The sequence below is a fragment of the Drosophila virilis genome, chromosome 4 (genome assembly GCF_030788295.1).
Source record: "Drosophila virilis strain 15010-1051.87 chromosome 4, Dvir_AGI_RSII-ME, whole genome shotgun sequence".
NCBI lineage: Eukaryota > Metazoa > Arthropoda > Insecta > Diptera > Drosophilidae > Drosophila > Drosophila virilis.
The window spans coordinates 9073304-9091318 of NC_091546.1; the positions used below are offsets into that span (position 1 = coordinate 9073304).

The window sequence follows — 18015 nt, forward strand, 5'->3', positions numbered from 1 at the left end:
AGGACCATATGGCGCTGAGATCGACCAGTTTATTCATACGAGCAGACGTATATAGATAGATCTACTGACCAATATATATATACTTTTTTTCGTCTCATAATTTATGTGTATCGACCACTGTGCAGCAAACAAAATATTACCAAACATAATGCTCTAATACCTAAGTGTATGTGTGTGTGTGTGTGCGTGTGTGTGTGTGTAGGAGTGTGTTATAAATATTTTTATTTAGAGTCAACGCTCAGATCCCGCATTTATTTACCTTCCCATTGTTTTGGTTTCATATAGAATTTTTATTGTGTAACATGAAACAATTTCATTCGTTTGGTTTCGAATTGCATCTGACAGAGACAATTTTACTGCAGAGTCTGCAGCTGCTGCTGCTGCTGCTGCGATAACACAGTACCTCCTTTGTCCCTCCCCCTAACTCCGGTGCATTAGCACAACTAATGATGACTGTGGAATTGCATCCAACGCGGTTGTAGCCTTCTGCTCGGTCCCTTTGCTTTATTCGCCCTCGCTCTACCTCTGCTTCCTCTCTCTCCACCTCTCTCTCTCTCTCTCTCTTTCTTTTTATCTCAACCTCTCCCGCTCTCTCCGTGCTTTTATATGCTAGCTCTGGACGTTGATGATAGACCATTGCATTAGCGCGGTAGAGCGCAACATAATGTCGTTGTGCACTTTCCACAGCAATTGCTACGGCGGCAGCCATGGCGTTAACGGAGACGTAGATAAAGGCAGGGAGTCTGCAATGGAGCTTATGGTTGAGGCTGTAGCTGCAGCTAGGCCCGAACATTTCTCGTTCCGTTATGTGGATTTTATAATTACGTGCGCTGAGTGCGATTATTATGATTGTTTCTTAATTCACGGATTTACAATATGTGTGTGGGCGAGAGAGTGTGCTTCCATACAATAATAATTATATGTGCATGTATGTATACACACACGTTTGTGTGTGTGTGTGTGTGTTTTGTTGGCATGGTTAATTTTGAAGTTGCTTCTATTTTATTCTAACTTTATAACTTCTTTCACTCGACGAATAATATAAAAAACTCTTTTAAATCCCTCAAAGCTGCGAATATCGCACTTCGAAGTGTGAGTACATAAATGTGATTATTCATGTATGTATGTGTGTGTAAAATATATTATCGGACGTGTTCCACATTTCGATTCGACTTGAAAATTTAATTCCAATACATTTGACTTATTTTTATGGTGAATCTTGTAAAGACTTAGTTTTCAAAAAATATCTTAGAAAACAGAATTTTGTATCATATAAGCCAATGTTTTCTCTGATTCCTACTATGAAGCTTTATATTAATGAATGCGATAAGATTTGTATTATATGTAAGGTAAAATATCTCAATAACGATTTTATATAAAGGTAGTGAAGCTAAGAAATGTCGAAATTAGTCGAGATTTCTTTAAAAATAAAACAGTTTTACTCACAAGAACCTAATTTTCCGTGATCCGATGTTGATGAGATTTATATAGGGAACATAGTGAAATTTGTACATGCAGATTTTATATAGTTCAAGAACTTTATTGTTCTTTTGTTGTTTCATCAGAGTTGTCCACAGAAAATGTCGTTTTTGACTTTATTCAAGTAAAAAAAAAACTGTCTTAAATGCAATTGCTTATATTTTAAACAGCCCAGCTTATAAAGCTATTTGGCATAGATTTATAGAGAATATATATTATGATATCTCTAATTAATATTTAAAGGGTAGACTTAACTTTCAGTACTTAAATGATGCTTAAATTAATTATGCTATGCAGCAAAATTTTCTTTGTCTTTCGCAACATTTTTACGGCTCCGATGTATTTCTATGAAATCTTTCAGATATTTTTAAGATGATTATTCAGCAAATAAACAATGGGATTCTGATACGAATCGCAGGCGAGTTGGGTTAATAGTTTAAATAACAATTCTTCAAAAGAAGACCAACAAAGCCAAATGTTTTTTTTTTTACTGTTGATTTCGAGAAGTATATAGTTCTTACCTAAATCCTGACAGAGTCAATCATATATCATATGCTTAATCTTATAATTGAAAATTAACTTACTTACAGCATTTGGCGGCTTAAAAATTCCGAAGTTTTGTCAAATATACAGCTATGTTTTTGTAGTTTTAGAACTTGCATCAACTTGATGCATTAAGAGTGGAGACATTATGCTATAACCATCCGGCGTGGTAGGTGAAAAGGAACCATTACTACTGAGAGGCACACTCAAAGCACCAGATTCAACATTTTCTGCGAAATCCGATAGCTTCTCGTTTTGTGGGTCAAATATGTCCAATTTGGGTTCGTGGTTTGGTGGTGAAATCTGACGGCAACTCGTTAGAAGTTCCACTTCGTCGCAATCGGACTCTGGCAAGTGAACCGCCGTACCGGGAAAGTCATGGGATGGAGTCAGCAGGCGTGGATAGGTAGATATATAATCAATGATCTCCAGGGCTGTGGGGCGTTTACTCGCATCCTGACTCCAACAGGCCTTTAAAAGACCCTCCAGCTGTGGCTTGACACCGCTCGGAATTTGCAGGGTATTGCCAGCCTTGACAAAGTCAAGAACTTGATTGTTTGTTAAGTCCTGATACGGATATGATCCAAATGATATAACCTCAAAAAGTACAACCCCAAATGACCAGATATCCGAAGCATGCGTAAATATGCCCAATGACAGCGTTTCCGGCGGCATCCAGCGCACCGGAAAGAGTTTTCGCACACCTTTTCGATTATAGCAATAATAATCGCTCTCAAAAGTGGGTCTGGCCATGCCAAAGTCGCCTATTTTAACGATTCGCTGCGAATTAACCAAACAATTTCTGCACGCAATATCACGATGCACATATTTTTGTTCTGCAAGATATGCCAAGCCTCGGGCTACGTCCATGGCGTACATGGTCAACCGCTTCGATGAGATATCCGATTCATCGGTTATTTTCTCATTAACCATGTTTCTTCTGGCCAACAGATAGGTTCTCAAATCGCCATATAGCATGAACTCCATTATTGTATAGATCGGCTCGCTTTGCAAACAGACGCCCAACAGTTTTATAATATTTTTGTGATTAAATTTCTTCATAGCCTCGGCCTCGGCCAAGAAATCCAATCGATCCTCCGTGGCGCCGCCGGCCTTAAGCGTTTTCACAGCCACAGCTGTCCAGTCGTCGGAGCCCAGCCGGGCTTCTCCGCCGTACACCGTGCCGAACGCGCCCTCGCCCAATCGTCGATTGACCACAACGTTCTCCTTTGGCACTTCCCATTTGTCCAAGGTATTGATTTTGTTTCGCGATGGCGAAATTAGGTCGATGCCGAACATTTTCATTATTTGCGCTGATCGCCTCACTTTGCGGTCATAACGCTGTTTCCAAAAGTAAAACGAAACCAGCGACATCAACACAATTACCAGCAGGCACATGGAAATGCTGAATATCATCGAGGACACATCACAATTCACTTGCAAAAACCGTGCCAAGCCCGAAAATCTACAATCATATCTGCCATCTTCGGGCACTTCAGCGGGAAACACTTTGCTTGACAAACCAGATAAATATCCTCCGCTGATGTGCACATTTGCTCCTTTGCCCACGACATTGGGCTTGAAATTTGCAACTTTCACATAAGTCCAATTTTTCCATTGTAATATATCGAGGTCAATTATACGTGAGCCGCCGAATTCGCCTTCTCCGAATCTCACGTTGCCCGACAAGCCATCAAAATTTGTTGCCCAAATGTGTTTGGCGAATTGGCTAGCAAATTCCTTGGATCTCAATTTGTTAATTGCATACAAATCGTTCTGCAATAATTTATGCGCTGCAATAGCATAGGCCCACACGGCATCGTACACAAATCCAACATAATTGGAAAAAATTGGATACTCGGTCCTATAGGAGCTCAGCCAGGAGCTTATAGATATGCCCTCCTGCATTTTGGCATCTGGCGCACCGAACGGCGTGTGCCTTATGCTAAAGTGTCCCTCGATCGCCTAAAAGCACCAAAGAATATTATTATTATTACTATCATTTGAATAAAAACTGCTTACTTTTCGTAGCTGCTCGGCGGTGCATCGATTATTGACTTTATAGCTCCACATTTGAAAGTCTTTCGATAGCCATGAGGGTAAAAACCAGACATAATTTTCAACCTGTGTCATCTGCGAGGCAAAATAAACAAATGGTTAATTATTGATTCGCCGCACAAAGAACGAATAAGAAAACTTACACCCAATTTGATAGCTTCGCATACGGCAACAGCTGCATTGGCGCTTTGAAGTTCGGCTATAATGATTCTAGAGTGCGCTGCTTTCAATTTACCCAAGTGCTAGAAAGTACATATGGTATATATTTTAATTATTATATTAGACTTGCATGTGACTCAACACGTACCTCTCTCATATCGGCAGCTGTTATATCGCTTTGAACCTTGCGACTAAAGGCCAATGTGAAATTATGAAGCCTCAGCTTGCTCTCCATGCGCGACATGTACTCCGTGTATTGTTGGCTGTCTTCGGTCAGTGTCGAGACCCGAATCCAACCGAATTGCTGCATTATCTCTATATACGCATCGACATATTCGCTGTTCGAGCCAATGGTCCGAAAGAAGTACGGATACGCACTTCGATCGACAAACGAAGCGCCTTCGGCTGAATACGACATAACCATCATATTCAAATGTTTGGAAATTCCAGCTATGGGCTCCACAGTTTCGCTGCAGGCAGGTCCCAATACTCCCAGCATATTTGGTACATTGAAATAATGTATAAATGCCTTCATGACCATGTCCGACTTGCACTGTCCATCGTTAATCATTATTTCCAGATGATAATCTGGTAAGATTGTATTATTTTTGTTGATTGCATCAACTGCCTTTTGCGTTGCTCCAATTATGTTCAAGTGTCCACGATCCGTAATATTAATGGGGAATATGCCTCCAATCGATAAGGTTGTTACCTTTTTGGGTAATATCCAGTTGCTGTGCGTTTTAGAATTGTTTCGCAGCCAATTGCAGGCAACATTATTATAAATGATTTCCGAATCCATGGAATTCATTCTCTGAATACTCAATTCCTTTTGAATGTACTCGAGCTGCTTGTCTGTTATGTAAAATGCTCGAAGCGCGTGCATCAATCGCCTATCGGTTGCCAAGCTTCGTGCATAGTATTTAAGGATCGGAGTTAGTTCGTAGCGACAATTCGAATTTTGCAAGTATATATAATCTTCACATCTGGGTAATGTTATTTGGGTGAATTTGATGTCAGCGTCGATTATTTCCGAAGGCATCCAATGTAAGACTATAAATCTTTTTTGTCCCTGTGGGTAATTTGTTTCATATATTTGAGCCAGCCTCTCAATCGTATCTTTAAATTCGAATCCCAGCCAAATAACATTTAGAAAGCTCTCCCTTAAATGGGTTTCAATAAAATATGAATCATTGCGCCACTCTGCCAAAAGCGTTGAGCATACAATTTTGTCACAGTTCGGATTTATATATGCTTCAACACTATATTCAAAGAAATAATATTAAATAGTTATTCGGCAACTTTACGTTCTTTTTCTAACCTTTTATTTCTCACTAACTGAGCTATATTTTCATCCATTATGTATAGAGAATAATGCTCATTGTTTGTATCTCTGAAGACATCGTAATGCAAGCTACAGTTCTTTGTATTTGTCGAGATTTGTGATTTGGGCACAAACCAACCAAATCGACCGGGAGTTATAGACGCTCCGGCACTGAAGATATTTTCGTGCGAATGCTTATATACACTGTAGGGCATCCAGACCTCCAAATTGATCATAGCTATATTATGAAACCGATTGTAGCTTCTAGAAAATTTGAAAAAAAGGTATTATAAATACATTATTAAATCAAATATTTGCTTACCTTACATAATCCAATGTGTACAACGGATTGCGGGGATCCGATGAATTTGTAAAATGTATTGGAATGATTTGAACGTCTTTATAATTGAGTACCTCCGTCAAAAACATATAAAATATACGCGTCATCACCTGATGCGTCGATCGATTTGTCACCTGAAGACCAATACCAAATCCCATAGTTGAATCAATTGTATCAATCGAAGCGTTTTCTAAAAACAAGTTCAGCACAATTATGGTCAGTTTTTGCCAAATATAATCGTATTCGAGCTAAACTGCATCTAAAACTAAAATTAATAGGCTTATCAATAGTTTTTATATAATACTTATAATGATACGATTTGTATATATAAGAGGGAACATCGAAAAAAAAAAATTAAACATAGTTAATATAATATAAACAACGCAATTAATATTACATATGCAAAGTGTTCAATAAATCCAGAGTAAATATATAAAAAATAAATTACGTTCTTATCAGAATCTCTTGTCTCTGCATTTATTTTTTGTGCAATTTCGCGATTGAAGGGGCTTGGTGCTGGCGTAAGCAATTAAATAATTCACTTACACAGCAAATACGCATTTGGTTTTATTTACGTGTAATTGATTAATTAATTCACACGCCCAGATAAACTTGCTTCCCTTTGGCAACTTCCCTTCAGCAAGGGTCTCCATATCAAAACACCTACTCGCTCAAAGCGAAACGATAACTGACGTACTCAAAAAATGCTAATACTTATTTTATACACAGAAATGTGTAAATTTACGTTTACTTACGATTTGTTTCAATACATTTACTGTGTGCTTCGCTATTGCCAGGTAGACACATCGTGACAATAAGAATAACTCCTTGGATGAGAAGCAAATGTTTTTGCTTGAAATGCATGTTGAGGCAGTTTGTCAGTTGGGCAATTTTGACACTGTGTAAGAAAATATGTTATTAATCGTTTTTTTTTTTTTAGTAATAGAATAGCAAAATGATCATAAAACAAGTAAAATCTGGCGACAAATCAAATATTTGCATTTGTTTGCGATTCTTCTCTGATATGCTTGATAACATAAATGCCGCACACCTTAGTACATAAGTGTGTATGATTATGATATAAATATGATTATGATAATAATAATATTAATTATAATAAACAAGTAACAAAGCTTTAGTCAGAAGTGCCCGAGTGGAATAGACCTCAAACTTTGTCCTAACAAAACCAGAAGCAAATCCAGCTTAAGGCTCGCTTGCTCAAGATTTAGCCTTTCTTTCTTTATTAAAATTTTCTGGACTTAATCTTGTGTCACATAAAACATTCAACTTAAAAGTAATTAAAAGTATTAGATTTTATCGAGGGCTTGAAACAAAGACTTATAAGCAAAATTTCAAGTCTCTCGTTTTTATAGGTTCTGAGATGGATGCTTTTATACATAAGATCGAACGAAAGACAGACGAACTAACTGGGGAAAAATTAATCAATCCATTTCCATAGGTGTCCTGATCCGAGCTGAAGAATCAAACCCTTTGCCCATATTCCAAAAGCTATCGAGCATTCCTAAGGTTATCGCAATACCTTGCTCTAAAGCTTGAATACTTTGTTGTTTCCTTTGGAAAAGGGGTCAACGCTAAAGTTAACTTCTGCTCAAAGGTCAGTTTTGAAGGTAGTTGCCCATTTGTTAAATCTCTATCAATTTTAAGTAGTTATTAAACAGCGAACAGAGTATTTCGCGTGACATTCGCAACGCTTTTAAATTTCTTCAGCTTTGTCATATCCGTTTATTGTTGTGACGAATAGAACTTAGAAAAGTTTAGCGCACTTTATTACAAGCTGAACCCATTGAAAATGGTTTAAAAAAAAATAAAATAGAAGAAACATCTGCGACCCCTTTTTGTCTAAATGTTCATCTCCAAAAAAGGCTAGATATCTGAAAAGTAGACTTAATATGAAATATGTTACTCAATTTTCATAAAATTAATCAAATTGAGATTTTGAGAATTGGTTTTAAGCTTTGCTCTTAAACTTGAGGGAATACTTGACAATACAATTTTTCACAATATTGAGAGAGTGAGAAAACTTCTTCAAATTAGCCATAGATGTTATTTATATGCACGCATGTGTGTGCCATAAATTTGCACTGAAAATCCCACAAAAAAAAAAGCAGACTATAAGCACTGAAGCTATTCATATAGAGGGAAAATCTTGAATGAAGATATCATCTCTTGGTCGAACAATTCCGACGCAAACATTTTAGCTTGTTTTCATTATTATTTGCAGCGCAACGAAATGATTCGTTCCATCGTAATTTCATTTTACATGCGCGAAATCCAACAAAATCTTTTTTTAAACATAATTGATATGGCAACTTGGATCAACATGTTGTTCAATTCAATTATATTTTATATATATATATATATATGTATATTTTGTAAACAACAAATTAGATGTGCATTATGGCGTTGTTATAAATAATTCTTAACACTTTTCTACATTAATTAATACGTCGCTATTTAAATGAAATTCGTTTTAGATATGTTTCAGCAAAATGATCATTGTCGCAACTCGCATAGAGAACACTCAAGAACTGCAAATGAATTCCATATTTTGGCTGAGTTTCGGCTAATAAACGCCCACAGACGAGTTCTTAAAATAAAGCTGGAAAGAATGCTTATAGCGAAACGTTTTGTCTTTTTATAAGTATTTAAATTTTACACATCAACATGCACACATAATATAAGTATTAACATAATAAAAGCTGTTTATTTATTTATTTGAATAGGCTTTTTTTTTTTTTGAAAACTGTTCATGTGATTAAAATTTCTTTTATACCCCGTATATATATATATATATATATATGAATATAGACATGCATGTTACCTGTTGTTTGTGGCAGCAGGAAATTTAAATAGTTTAATATAATATCATGTCATAACACTTTTAACACAAATTAACTAAAACCCAGTTAAACTTGTAAAATGCACTTTTTTCGTTTTATTGGCAGATGTTTTGTGTAACATTGAGGCACATATTTTTTTTTTTAGAGGCGAAGTTGCAAAAAAAAAACAATTGTTTTTTTAAATAACATTTTTTTTGATATATTTTGAAAATTTGTTTTTTTATCCGCTCTTCGTATATGTTTTACAAACATTTAATGTATATATAGGAAAAGCATTTGACACGATTTGATATGTTGCCCGATGAAAGCTCGATAATGTACTGAAACTGAAAATGCAAAACGCAAAATAATAAACGGTCTATGCGAAACAAATTCAAGTTTCATATTCGACTGTCTGTCAACAGTCCCAACGTCGTAAAAACAAAAAAAAAAAAATAATACTCCATGTTCTCTTGGCCGACAATTACAACGAAAAACAAGTAGGTGTGTTCTAGTCGGGAATGCCCGACTAAAAGATATCCTGAACCTTCTCTGATACCAAAACCAGAAGCAACTCAAGCTTTAGCCAAAAACCTCAGCTTGATTACAAATAAAACAATTTTAAGGTGTGTATTTAGATATACTGAGTCCCACATATCAATTCACCCGAAATCCATACCAAAATTTGGATTTCGACAGAAAAAAAATATTGTGGGGGTGTAAAATTTAATCTTATCAAATTTATAAAAATTATAAGTCATCCAGAAATGTAAAGTTCCTTTTCCTCCTCTTCCTCCTCCTTCTACCACTCCTCCTCCTCACCCTCCTCTCCTCTTCCTCCTCCATAACTCCTCATTCTCCACCTCCTCCCACTCCTCCTCCCCCTCCTCGTCCTCCTTCCCCCACCTCTTCCTCCCCCATCAACACCTCGTTTTCCTCTTCATCCTCCTCCACTCCCAACAACTTCTCCTCCTCCTCCTCCTCAAGCTCTAGATTTTGTAGACAGACAAACCTGGAGATAAATGCTTGAAGTTTTCAAATACTTTCTTCTGACTGTTGCCATACATTTGAACAAGCCCATCATACCCGTTTTAGCCATTTACAATGTGTTCAGGGTATAAACAGAAATTCAGCTGCGACGGAGAGAAAAATGCCGCTATTACAAATGCTGAAGTATGAAAAGTATCAAATGAATTTATATTTTGCATTCAATGGCAAATGTAAAAAAAAAAAAAAAGAGCAATGCCAGCAAATCTGGTAAAGATAAACAAATATTACTTAAACTTGCACTCACATGTGCACTCACATCAATTAAAAAGAGAAACCCTCAAACATACAAACTCATTTCTGTGGTCTATTACAATCTTAACCTCCGCATATGTATGCCGATTTTAAGAGCATTAAAATCTTATTATTAGCTTGATGCAAATTAATGTAGCAGGCCAAAGGAAGTATCTCTGGCCACACAAAGTCTGTATGTAGTTAATATTGAAGGTCTTGAAATATTGAAAATAAAATCTCATCCATAATCCGAACATGTTTATTTTTTCCTTGAAAGTTCTTCACGAATGCAGCTTGAATGTTTGTGATGGAAGTATGGAGCTATGTATGTGTAGTTCCTGGGGAGGACTCTTATCTCAATAATGCATGTAGCTAAATGAATATTATTTTTATATACCCCTAAATTAACATTTATTTGATCAAAGAACCTACATATGACAAATAAAGAGTTGCTTTAAAGTTGACATACTAGTTCGCTGAGAAAACGACGCACGGACATGGATATAAAAAGCTTCCCTTTGCTTTTGTATGAAATACTTATTGTTTTTAATATATCTTAATATAACTCTGGTTCACGATTATCTTTACAAATGTGCCATATCTCGTTTCGATTGGACTTCTGTATAATACATATTCTTTACAAATAATCGTCTGGAGTTAGAGTTTTTGTATATAAAAGCAATTAATATTAAATTAGATCGCACATTTACTACATTCCTGGAAGAGTGCAAGGCTATTCGGCGTGATTGATTTCTTTCTTGCGTGTTTTCAGAGATCGATAGCTCGCTTGCATATGAAGTGCACCATGAATTATTTAGCTTATCTTAAATATCGATATATAATATCGCTCTGTTATTACTTAACAGAAGGACGCAATGTTGCGTTAGCAGTGCCTCATTTTGCGCTTGGATTCCATTTCGAATGAAACAGTATAGTTTTGTGAACAAACAAATATAAATGTATTTTATAATAGTAGCATGCAAAAGCAATTGACGTTTTCTATGATTAACAAATTATAAAATGGACACTACTTTACCAGACGACGCCTGGAAGGACTCCTTCGACAGATTGTTAGACCCCAGACCGTATGTTGTACAACGTTGAGAGCATCATTTGTTATGCTACTTAAAATAATATATTTTAATTTTAGGCAACTACGGGAACGCAATATAATTAAGAAGAATGTGCGGGCATCATTTAATATTGATTCTAGTGTTGAGAATTCCAGTCCAAACCTTTTGAGCTTCACCGAGTGCTCCTGGCAAAAACCGAAAACAACAGATACGGCTGATGAATTAGGCATTAAGAAACGGGGCAACTCCATCTCAACTCCTAGCGAGAAGCGTCTTAGCTCAAACTTGTTTCATTGCGCATTATCACCAATTACTGGCATGAAATTAGACGGATTACAAAGTGCAGATAACCATCAATTGAAAGGCACCGGTAAAATTACAAAACTCAATTTGAATGGCAATTTTTTTCTAAATCGCTTAAATTATTTTAATTCTATCTTGCAGAAAACAAGCAACAGCGGAGGCCCGTAAAGCAAGTTGTCTTTGAAGTGAATACATTAAGTCCTGAAAAGTCCAGTGACTCGATTGTTGAAAATAAACGTTTAAGGTTAATGCAACCCAAAAATGCCTTTAGACAAAGCAGATCCTCACTTGTCCTTCAGCCGGGAAAATGGCGCAAGTCTTTGATCAGCTGGCGACGCACAAATATAAACGAGGTGCCGTCTGGCGTTTTGAGCCCAAAGCAATCATTTCTACCGAGAGCAGTTACATCGGAAGGTTTGGTAGCCTGTCGTATAACTCAACGAATATCAGCGCCCATACGCGAAATTTCGGAACCTGACAAGAAAATCAACTACGAAACAGAAGTGTTGAAGTACTGTGCTCAGTCCAAGCCGTATAAATTTGGCACAGCTTATGCATCTGGCAAAATGATAGACCCATGCAAGATTGGCGAAGGAGTTTACGGTGAAGTATTTAAGTATGCACAAAAGAATAGCACAAAAACTGACATAGTCATGAAAGTGCTTCCGATTGAGGGTACGGCTTTGGTTAATGAAGAAATTCAAAAGACCTTTGAGCAAATATTGCCCGAAATTATAATTTCTCAAGAGCTGAGCAAACTACGAACAAATCAAACAAATTCGACTTCAGGTTTTGTGGATATTTACAACGTAAGAGTGTAAATATATATATAATATTTAACTAATATACACAACTTATTATTTTTTTCAATGCAGGTATGCTTAGTCAAAGGGAAATATCCAAAACATTTATTAAGCCTTTGGGAAGAATATGACGAGGAAAAGGAGTCTGAAAATGACCATCCAAAAATGTTTACTGACGACCAGCTCTTCATAGTTTTGGAGCTTAAGTTTGCGGGCCAAGATATGTCAGCATTTACCTTCTTAAATGCCGAGCAGTCGTATTTTTCATTGCAACAGGTAAGTTAATATTGAAATAGTAGTTAATGTGACTCTATTTTCTTCATTCGATGTGCCAACATTAGATAATATTAATACTAGCAGTGGGAGAAGAAGCCTTTCAGTTCGAACACAGAGATTTACATTGGGGCAACATACTAATCGAGAAAACAGACAAGAAGCAAATCGATTTTAAACTGTGTGGAAGGGACTTGTCGGTTGCATCAAAAGGCATTAAAATAACCATCATTGACTATACATTGTCAAGAATAACTGTTGCCGATTGCTGCCACTATAATGATCTCTCCCAAGATGACGATTTATTTGTGGCCACAGGCGACTACCAATATGACATTTACCGCATGATGCGAGATGAGCTAAAGTGAGTATTACTAAAATGATATAAGAAAATGTATATGAACAGTGCCAACGTATAACTTCACTTATTCTACTTTTAAAGAAACAATTGGTCAACGTACTCTCCAAAGACCAATGTACAATGGTTATCATATGTTAATTCGAAACTGATTGATGGCGTCAATTACAAAAATGTGAACACGAAGCTCCATAAAACTTATATGCAGAAGCTGAAAGCCTTTAAGAAAATCATTTTGACATTTGGCAGCGCTGTTGATTGCGTCCGGCACCTGCATAGCTTTAAATAGGTCCATTTTAGTTTATTTATTTTTATATTCTTAAAGACTTACTAACATATATTTTGTATTTTCATACTGATTTGTTTATAAAGCATTCTATTGAACGAAAAAGCTTTTTGTCGGCTAAACTTTTGTAGCACCCCTGCGCTTAAAAGCTATTTTAGAGCTTTCGCTCCCTTTCTCCAAAGCTGCTTTCCCAAGGAATTCAGTTCCTGTCCATGACACTTATTTACAACTGTAGTGAAAAGTGCAGCATTTCCCACAGGCCGACTTGTTATTTGGTGTAAATCAAAAGAAAATACAAAGAACAAAATATACAATTTAAAGATTGCATAAATGTATGTAACAATATTTTGACTGCCGTTTTACAATTTAAGGATTAAACTTAACAAATATGTGCAAACTAGAATTGAGACGAATAATTTAAATAAAAAACACAGGAAAACTAAAAAATCGATACTGAATCATAATTTGAAATGTATTATTATGCAGAATGCAGCAAAGATATGATATATATATATGCATATAAATTGTTTAAGTGTATATTTATGTTTATTTAATACGTATTTATTCAATAAGTATACATACATGCATATATATTATATGTACACATATAAATTATGCATATATGCATGTAAACTTATACATGCATACATTTTTATGTTTGCATATGTATGTATTTACTAACTTTTTACAAATGATTGTATGTATGTATGTATCATGTATATACATGATTTTTTACTAGAACAGTGCTCAAAAAGAATTAAGTGGCATGGATATCTGCTTGATATGCCAAATTAGCGAATAAACCGGAGAGCTGTTGTTTTTCAAACGTACAAAGAAAGGTAAGTAACTTACATATGTGTACATATGTATGCGAATGTATATGCGTGATGCGAAGTGCATATGTTTGCATGTAACTATTTACATATATGTGTCACCCTTATACATATATATATATATACACAATTTTAGGGGTTGTTTAAGTCATTCGCTGGACAGAAAAATCATTGCAGTGTCTTTATCTATTTATGCATCGATATAGTCAATAACATATGCATGCAAATCCATTTGTTTGCATGCATTAATTAGTATGCAAATGAACAGATACAATACATATTATGTACATATGTATGTATGTGTTTATTGAAATATATGAAAGTAAACTTTATATGCAGCTAAAAAAAAAGAAATATTCAATTTGAATTTAAACCTGTTGAAATGTTGCCATGGTGATTTGATTTGCAGACATGTGTTGCTTTGTTTTCATTTCTCTTAAATTTAATGCTAAACAACTTATGTTTGTGGTCCGATTTTTTTGAAATTTTAAGGACATAAAAATTATGTGAATATACCAAATCTCAAGACTAGTTTTAAAACAGTGAAATATTCTCGATATGTGTATACCATAAAATAGTTTTGGATAGTCTCAAAGCCGGTCATCCATCAAAAATGATTTTCTCGTTTCGCGTATGGTATAGGAGAACATAAGCATGGGGGCATAGGCCAATCCAATTACTTTGTACATATCTTTATATACAATGTTTACTTATTATGATTCAATTATTTTGCTTTCTTATGTGAAGGAATTAAAGAATGCATTCCGTGGGTATACACTCCGCCATGGCGATTAAGCGGCAACGAAAACGCCGCGATGAGCAGAAAAGGGCCAAGGAGCGGCGGTATAGCACTCAGAGCTCGGAGAGCGGGGAAACTTTTCATTCGCCGAGCGGATCTGTGAGACGTAAATACAACCATCCCCATCATACGGTCAAAGCCGGGCCGGGAATGTTAGATACCCAGGTTAATATAAATTTATAGGTGATACGAAATGAATGCTGAGATTTTTCATTTAGGTCGTATCAAGTATCGGAATGTTGCATATTGGCATTGTATTTATTGTTTTTGGAGTTTTCTTATGCGGCGCTGGCATTATTCCAGATGAAGCCATGTCCTGGAACGTATTTAGTAAGCTCACTCTTAGAATGTTAATCTTAATAGGTATATATAAAAATATTGATAGGCTCTAGTTCTGCTTGGTGGAATGAGGTCACATGCACGGGCCTTTTTTCTCTTGGATTAGGCTTATTTCTGTTAATTCTAAACTGCGTTATAAGCCGCAAAGAGGAGGAGGATCTTGAAGACTATGTGCAACGACAGCTAACAAGATCGCGTTCAGGTAAAATATGCACCTACTTTAGATGAAAGCATACCAAATTTAATACAATCTGCATAATTTAAAGGACATCGACTGGAGCGCGACGTAGAAACTGGAGTATTAACAACACGACATGCGCGAAAAGCTGTCGCCTTGCAAAAAAACGGACGCAATGGCTCGCCCTCTCCAACGGATGTCGCAGTCGTACATTGTAGCTCTACAGAAAATATATCTAACGGTCAGATAGTAGGGCGTAATGGTAATGTAAATTTTCGCAATAATCATATTAGTTTGCTTTTTAGCATATGAACTAATTTAAGAAAGTTTCACAGGTCTAAATAATTCCGGCGACATACTGCTCGAAAAAATTGTAGAGGAAGACACACCGTACTTGAATGATCACAGTACGGCAATATCGCCAATGGAAATAGAAAATGATACCAAACAACTTCTAAGAAGGGAATCAATAACAGATGCAATCAATATAACGCGCATATAAAATTTAGACACCTATAAAAGCTATTTTTTCTAATTATTAATGTTAACTGTTTAAACAATCTATTTAAAATTTCCAATAGATCTAAGCATACATTATGTAATCTTTTTAACTATTTTTTAATATGACAACTACATTTAAATATTTAAATTATATTCAAGATATATACACATATAATGTATTTACTAAAATTAAATGTCAACAAAAATTTATTACAAAAAAAAAAAATGAATACATTTAAAAGTATTTATATTAATCCGGACAAATACGCCAGGATTATAGATAAATTTACAATCTCGATTAATGTACATAAACATGTGTAAACATTCGACTTACTGCTTTTATACTTATGTATCAATATTATGTAGTCTAAGCTATCAATAATGACTTTCTTACTTTCTTAAATTATTATATATGTATACATATATACATATAAATATATGTATAACTTAGACACACACACATATATATATATATGTATAAGTAATATTAAGTGAATTCAGACTTAAACCCAAGTATTGTTTTTATTTTTATTATTATTATTATAACTTCAATGCAAACTGCGATTATAATCATAAAATGCATTGCTCGCCTGCTATAAACAGACTTTTCCACCTTTTGGCATTTAAAATAATTATTTTCGCATTCATTTGAGATTTATATATTTACCCGTTTTATATGCAAGACTTTTTGTTCGGGAACATTTGTATTATTCAAGAGGACTGTATACATTTGATTATTAATTGAAGCTTCACAAATCAATTTATAATTTAAACTAGGGCTGTCACAATTTTATATTAACTATATAATGGGGCTTTATAATTGGGCTTTTTCCAAAATGATCAGTAATATATTTTTTTGAAAATTCTGAACCAGCAAAATGCACAACAAAAGAAACAAGACTATTTAAAGTAAACATTCTTTTATCTGTATATACATATGTATTTTTAGGTTTAGATATACCAACAAATTTACATCTAAGCCTAATTTTTATTGCTTTGAAACGAAAACAAAATAAATTATTTAAAAAAATATAAGTGAAATTTCTTTACAACCTATTAAACATGTCAATTTAGTTAAGGTAGTATTTAGAATCAACTGCAATTGTACAGAAATCTCACGGAAGGCTCCGTGTTCCATGGGCAAGGCACGGAAAAAAGGGAAATCACTCTGATTTCTCTCGTTAAAGAAGGAATCCAATTTGATCGTGCCACCAACTGAATTGTGTTTAAGCAGACAACGACTACAGCAGACATACCAGAGAAGTTTCCCAGTGGATTCTGTATATGGAGTTCAACTGTTTTTCGAACTAAGGCTCTTTAGAGCTGTCTTGTAGCATAAGCTGACTATGCCTGCCGACGTGGACTCTCGCCTCTAAACCATATAAAAATGTGGGTTACATACCTGAAGGGTTACCAAAATCCATAAGAGGGCTTGGCTTGCTCGACTCGCACCAATTGACGGCTTTTCTCCTAAGTTCGCTGAGCGACCCCTTCGAAACAAGTTCCTCGACATGATGCTGCGCCAACTTGGGTTGAAGAAATTTTATCGGGCTGTCTAGTCTTAACCGACTATCACTAGACAGCTGACGGTCAAAGGCCAGTTCCATGACCAAGGTTTGGTTAAGTTTCTAATTTCAACATTATCTTGATTTTAGGGGATGAACCTAACTTCGACCTGGAGTAGTTGGAGCACACGAGCATCAGTTGCTACTGGCAATGGTCGGAGACATCTTGCCAGATGAGTAGCCGCCTTTGGAGAGTCCAAGAGTTTGGATTTTGACATAATGTGGTTTTTAGGTCCATCCTGTTGTAACCCACATCCTTAGCGCCTGCATGAGGAAGCAGAGCTGTCGCCGTTTTTTTGGACGGCGGACTAAAAGGTGGCAGGCGGTCACCTTTATATGTCTCATTTTAAACACCCGCGAGAAGCTGACAGTAAGCATTTATCAGCATCCCAACATATTATGTGTTTCAATTCCAGGTTCCTTATTTGTATTAAAACAAATTGTCTTTAGTGTACCGCATGCTTATCGTACCTAGCATAGCAGAAAAGTAATTTCTTGTGATATTAAAACAGCGTTTAATAGCTTTTAAATTACTTTTTTTTAACAATTTGTTTATATTTCTTTCATGATCAACCGATAGTTTTGTCACAGACAGAAAACTTCGTGCCGCTAATGCTAATGTAAAGTGATGCACTGTAAAAAGCTAGAAATCGAATATTCGATTTTTTTATCGGCACTAT

At 35.6% G+C, this 18015-nt stretch overlaps 3 protein-coding genes across 8 annotated transcripts; 2 read left to right on the forward strand and 1 right to left on the reverse strand.

The window, feature by feature from the left end:
* Positions 1–1543: 1543 nt before the first annotated feature.
* Positions 1544–17195, reverse strand: LOC6629074 (uncharacterized). Of its 2 annotated transcripts, none has more exons than XM_032438103.2 (8): positions 17173–17195; positions 6659–6801; positions 5886–6093; positions 5561–5827; positions 4388–5501; positions 4224–4322; positions 4045–4155; positions 1544–3987 (listed from the first exon to the last, which is right to left on the reverse strand). In XM_032438103.2, the coding sequence occupies exons 2-8, from the start codon at positions 6765–6767 to the stop codon at positions 2113–2115; spliced, it is 3783 nt and encodes a 1260-aa protein (XP_032293994.1). In that variant the 5' UTR covers positions 6768–6801; positions 17173–17195; the 3' UTR covers positions 1544–2112. The 2 variants fall into 2 exon arrangements, with proteins under 2 accessions (XP_032293994.1, XP_002052376.2); XM_002052340.4 differs by lacking the exon at positions 17173–17195 and adding an exon at positions 8746–9065.
* On the forward strand, positions 10926–13225 carry Haspin (haspin). Of its 2 annotated transcripts, XM_002052339.4 has the most exons (6): positions 10927–11109; positions 11175–11467; positions 11542–12209; positions 12276–12479; positions 12545–12840; positions 12919–13225. In XM_002052339.4, exons 1-6 carry the CDS (start codon positions 11045–11047, stop codon positions 13121–13123), a joined length of 1731 nt encoding a protein of 576 aa, XP_002052375.1. In that variant the 5' UTR covers positions 10927–11044; the 3' UTR covers positions 13124–13225. The 2 variants fall into 2 exon arrangements, with proteins under 2 accessions (XP_032293995.1, XP_002052375.1); XM_032438104.2 differs by lacking the exons at positions 12545–12840; positions 12919–13225 and having other exon boundaries at positions 10926–11109; positions 11542–12217; positions 12276–12417.
* On the forward strand, positions 13337–16785 carry LOC26530854 (uncharacterized). Of its 4 annotated transcripts, none has more exons than XM_070209403.1 (7): positions 13337–13452; positions 13860–13959; positions 14701–14917; positions 14971–15082; positions 15138–15293; positions 15358–15531; positions 15605–16785. In XM_070209403.1, exons 3-7 carry the CDS (start codon positions 14711–14713, stop codon positions 15769–15771), a joined length of 816 nt encoding a protein of 271 aa, XP_070065504.1. In that variant the 5' UTR covers positions 13337–13452; positions 13860–13959; positions 14701–14710; the 3' UTR covers positions 15772–16785. The 4 variants fall into 4 exon arrangements, with proteins under 4 accessions (XP_070065504.1, XP_070065505.1, XP_015028867.1 ...); XM_070209404.1 differs by having other exon boundaries at positions 13338–13397; positions 13865–13959; XM_015173381.3 differs by having other exon boundaries at positions 13342–13452; positions 13865–13959.
* Positions 17196–18015: the final 820 nt, after the last annotated feature.

Excerpts from the sequence above, each read along its gene's own strand:
- LOC6629074 (XM_032438103.2), bottom strand. The coding sequence starts at position 6,767 with ATGCATTTCAAGCAAAAACATTTGCTTCTCATCCAAGGAGTTATTCTT. Across the intron at positions 6,094-6,658 it reads TAAATGTATTGAAACAAATC|AAAACGCTTCGATTGATACA; the intron begins GTAAGTAAACGT and ends ACTTGTTTTTAG. Across the intron at positions 4,323-4,387 it reads CAGCTGCCGATATGAGAGAG|CACTTGGGTAAATTGAAAGC; the intron begins GTACGTGTTGAG and ends TGTACTTTCTAG.
- Haspin (XM_002052339.4), top strand. The coding sequence starts at position 11,045 with ATGGACACTACTTTACCAGACGACGCCTGGAAGGACTCCTTCGACAGA. Across the intron at positions 11,468-11,541 it reads CCATCAATTGAAAGGCACCG|AAAACAAGCAACAGCGGAGG; the intron begins GTAAAATTACAA and ends TCTATCTTGCAG. Across the intron at positions 12,480-12,544 it reads CGTATTTTTCATTGCAACAG|ATAATATTAATACTAGCAGT; the intron begins GTAAGTTAATAT and ends TGCCAACATTAG.
- LOC26530854 (XM_070209403.1), top strand. The coding sequence starts at position 14,711 with ATGCATTCCGTGGGTATACACTCCGCCATGGCGATTAAGCGGCAACGA. Across the intron at positions 14,918-14,970 it reads CGGGAATGTTAGATACCCAG|GTCGTATCAAGTATCGGAAT; the intron begins GTTAATATAAAT and ends TTTTTCATTTAG. Across the intron at positions 15,532-15,604 it reads TCAGATAGTAGGGCGTAATG|GTCTAAATAATTCCGGCGAC; the intron begins GTAATGTAAATT and ends AAAGTTTCACAG.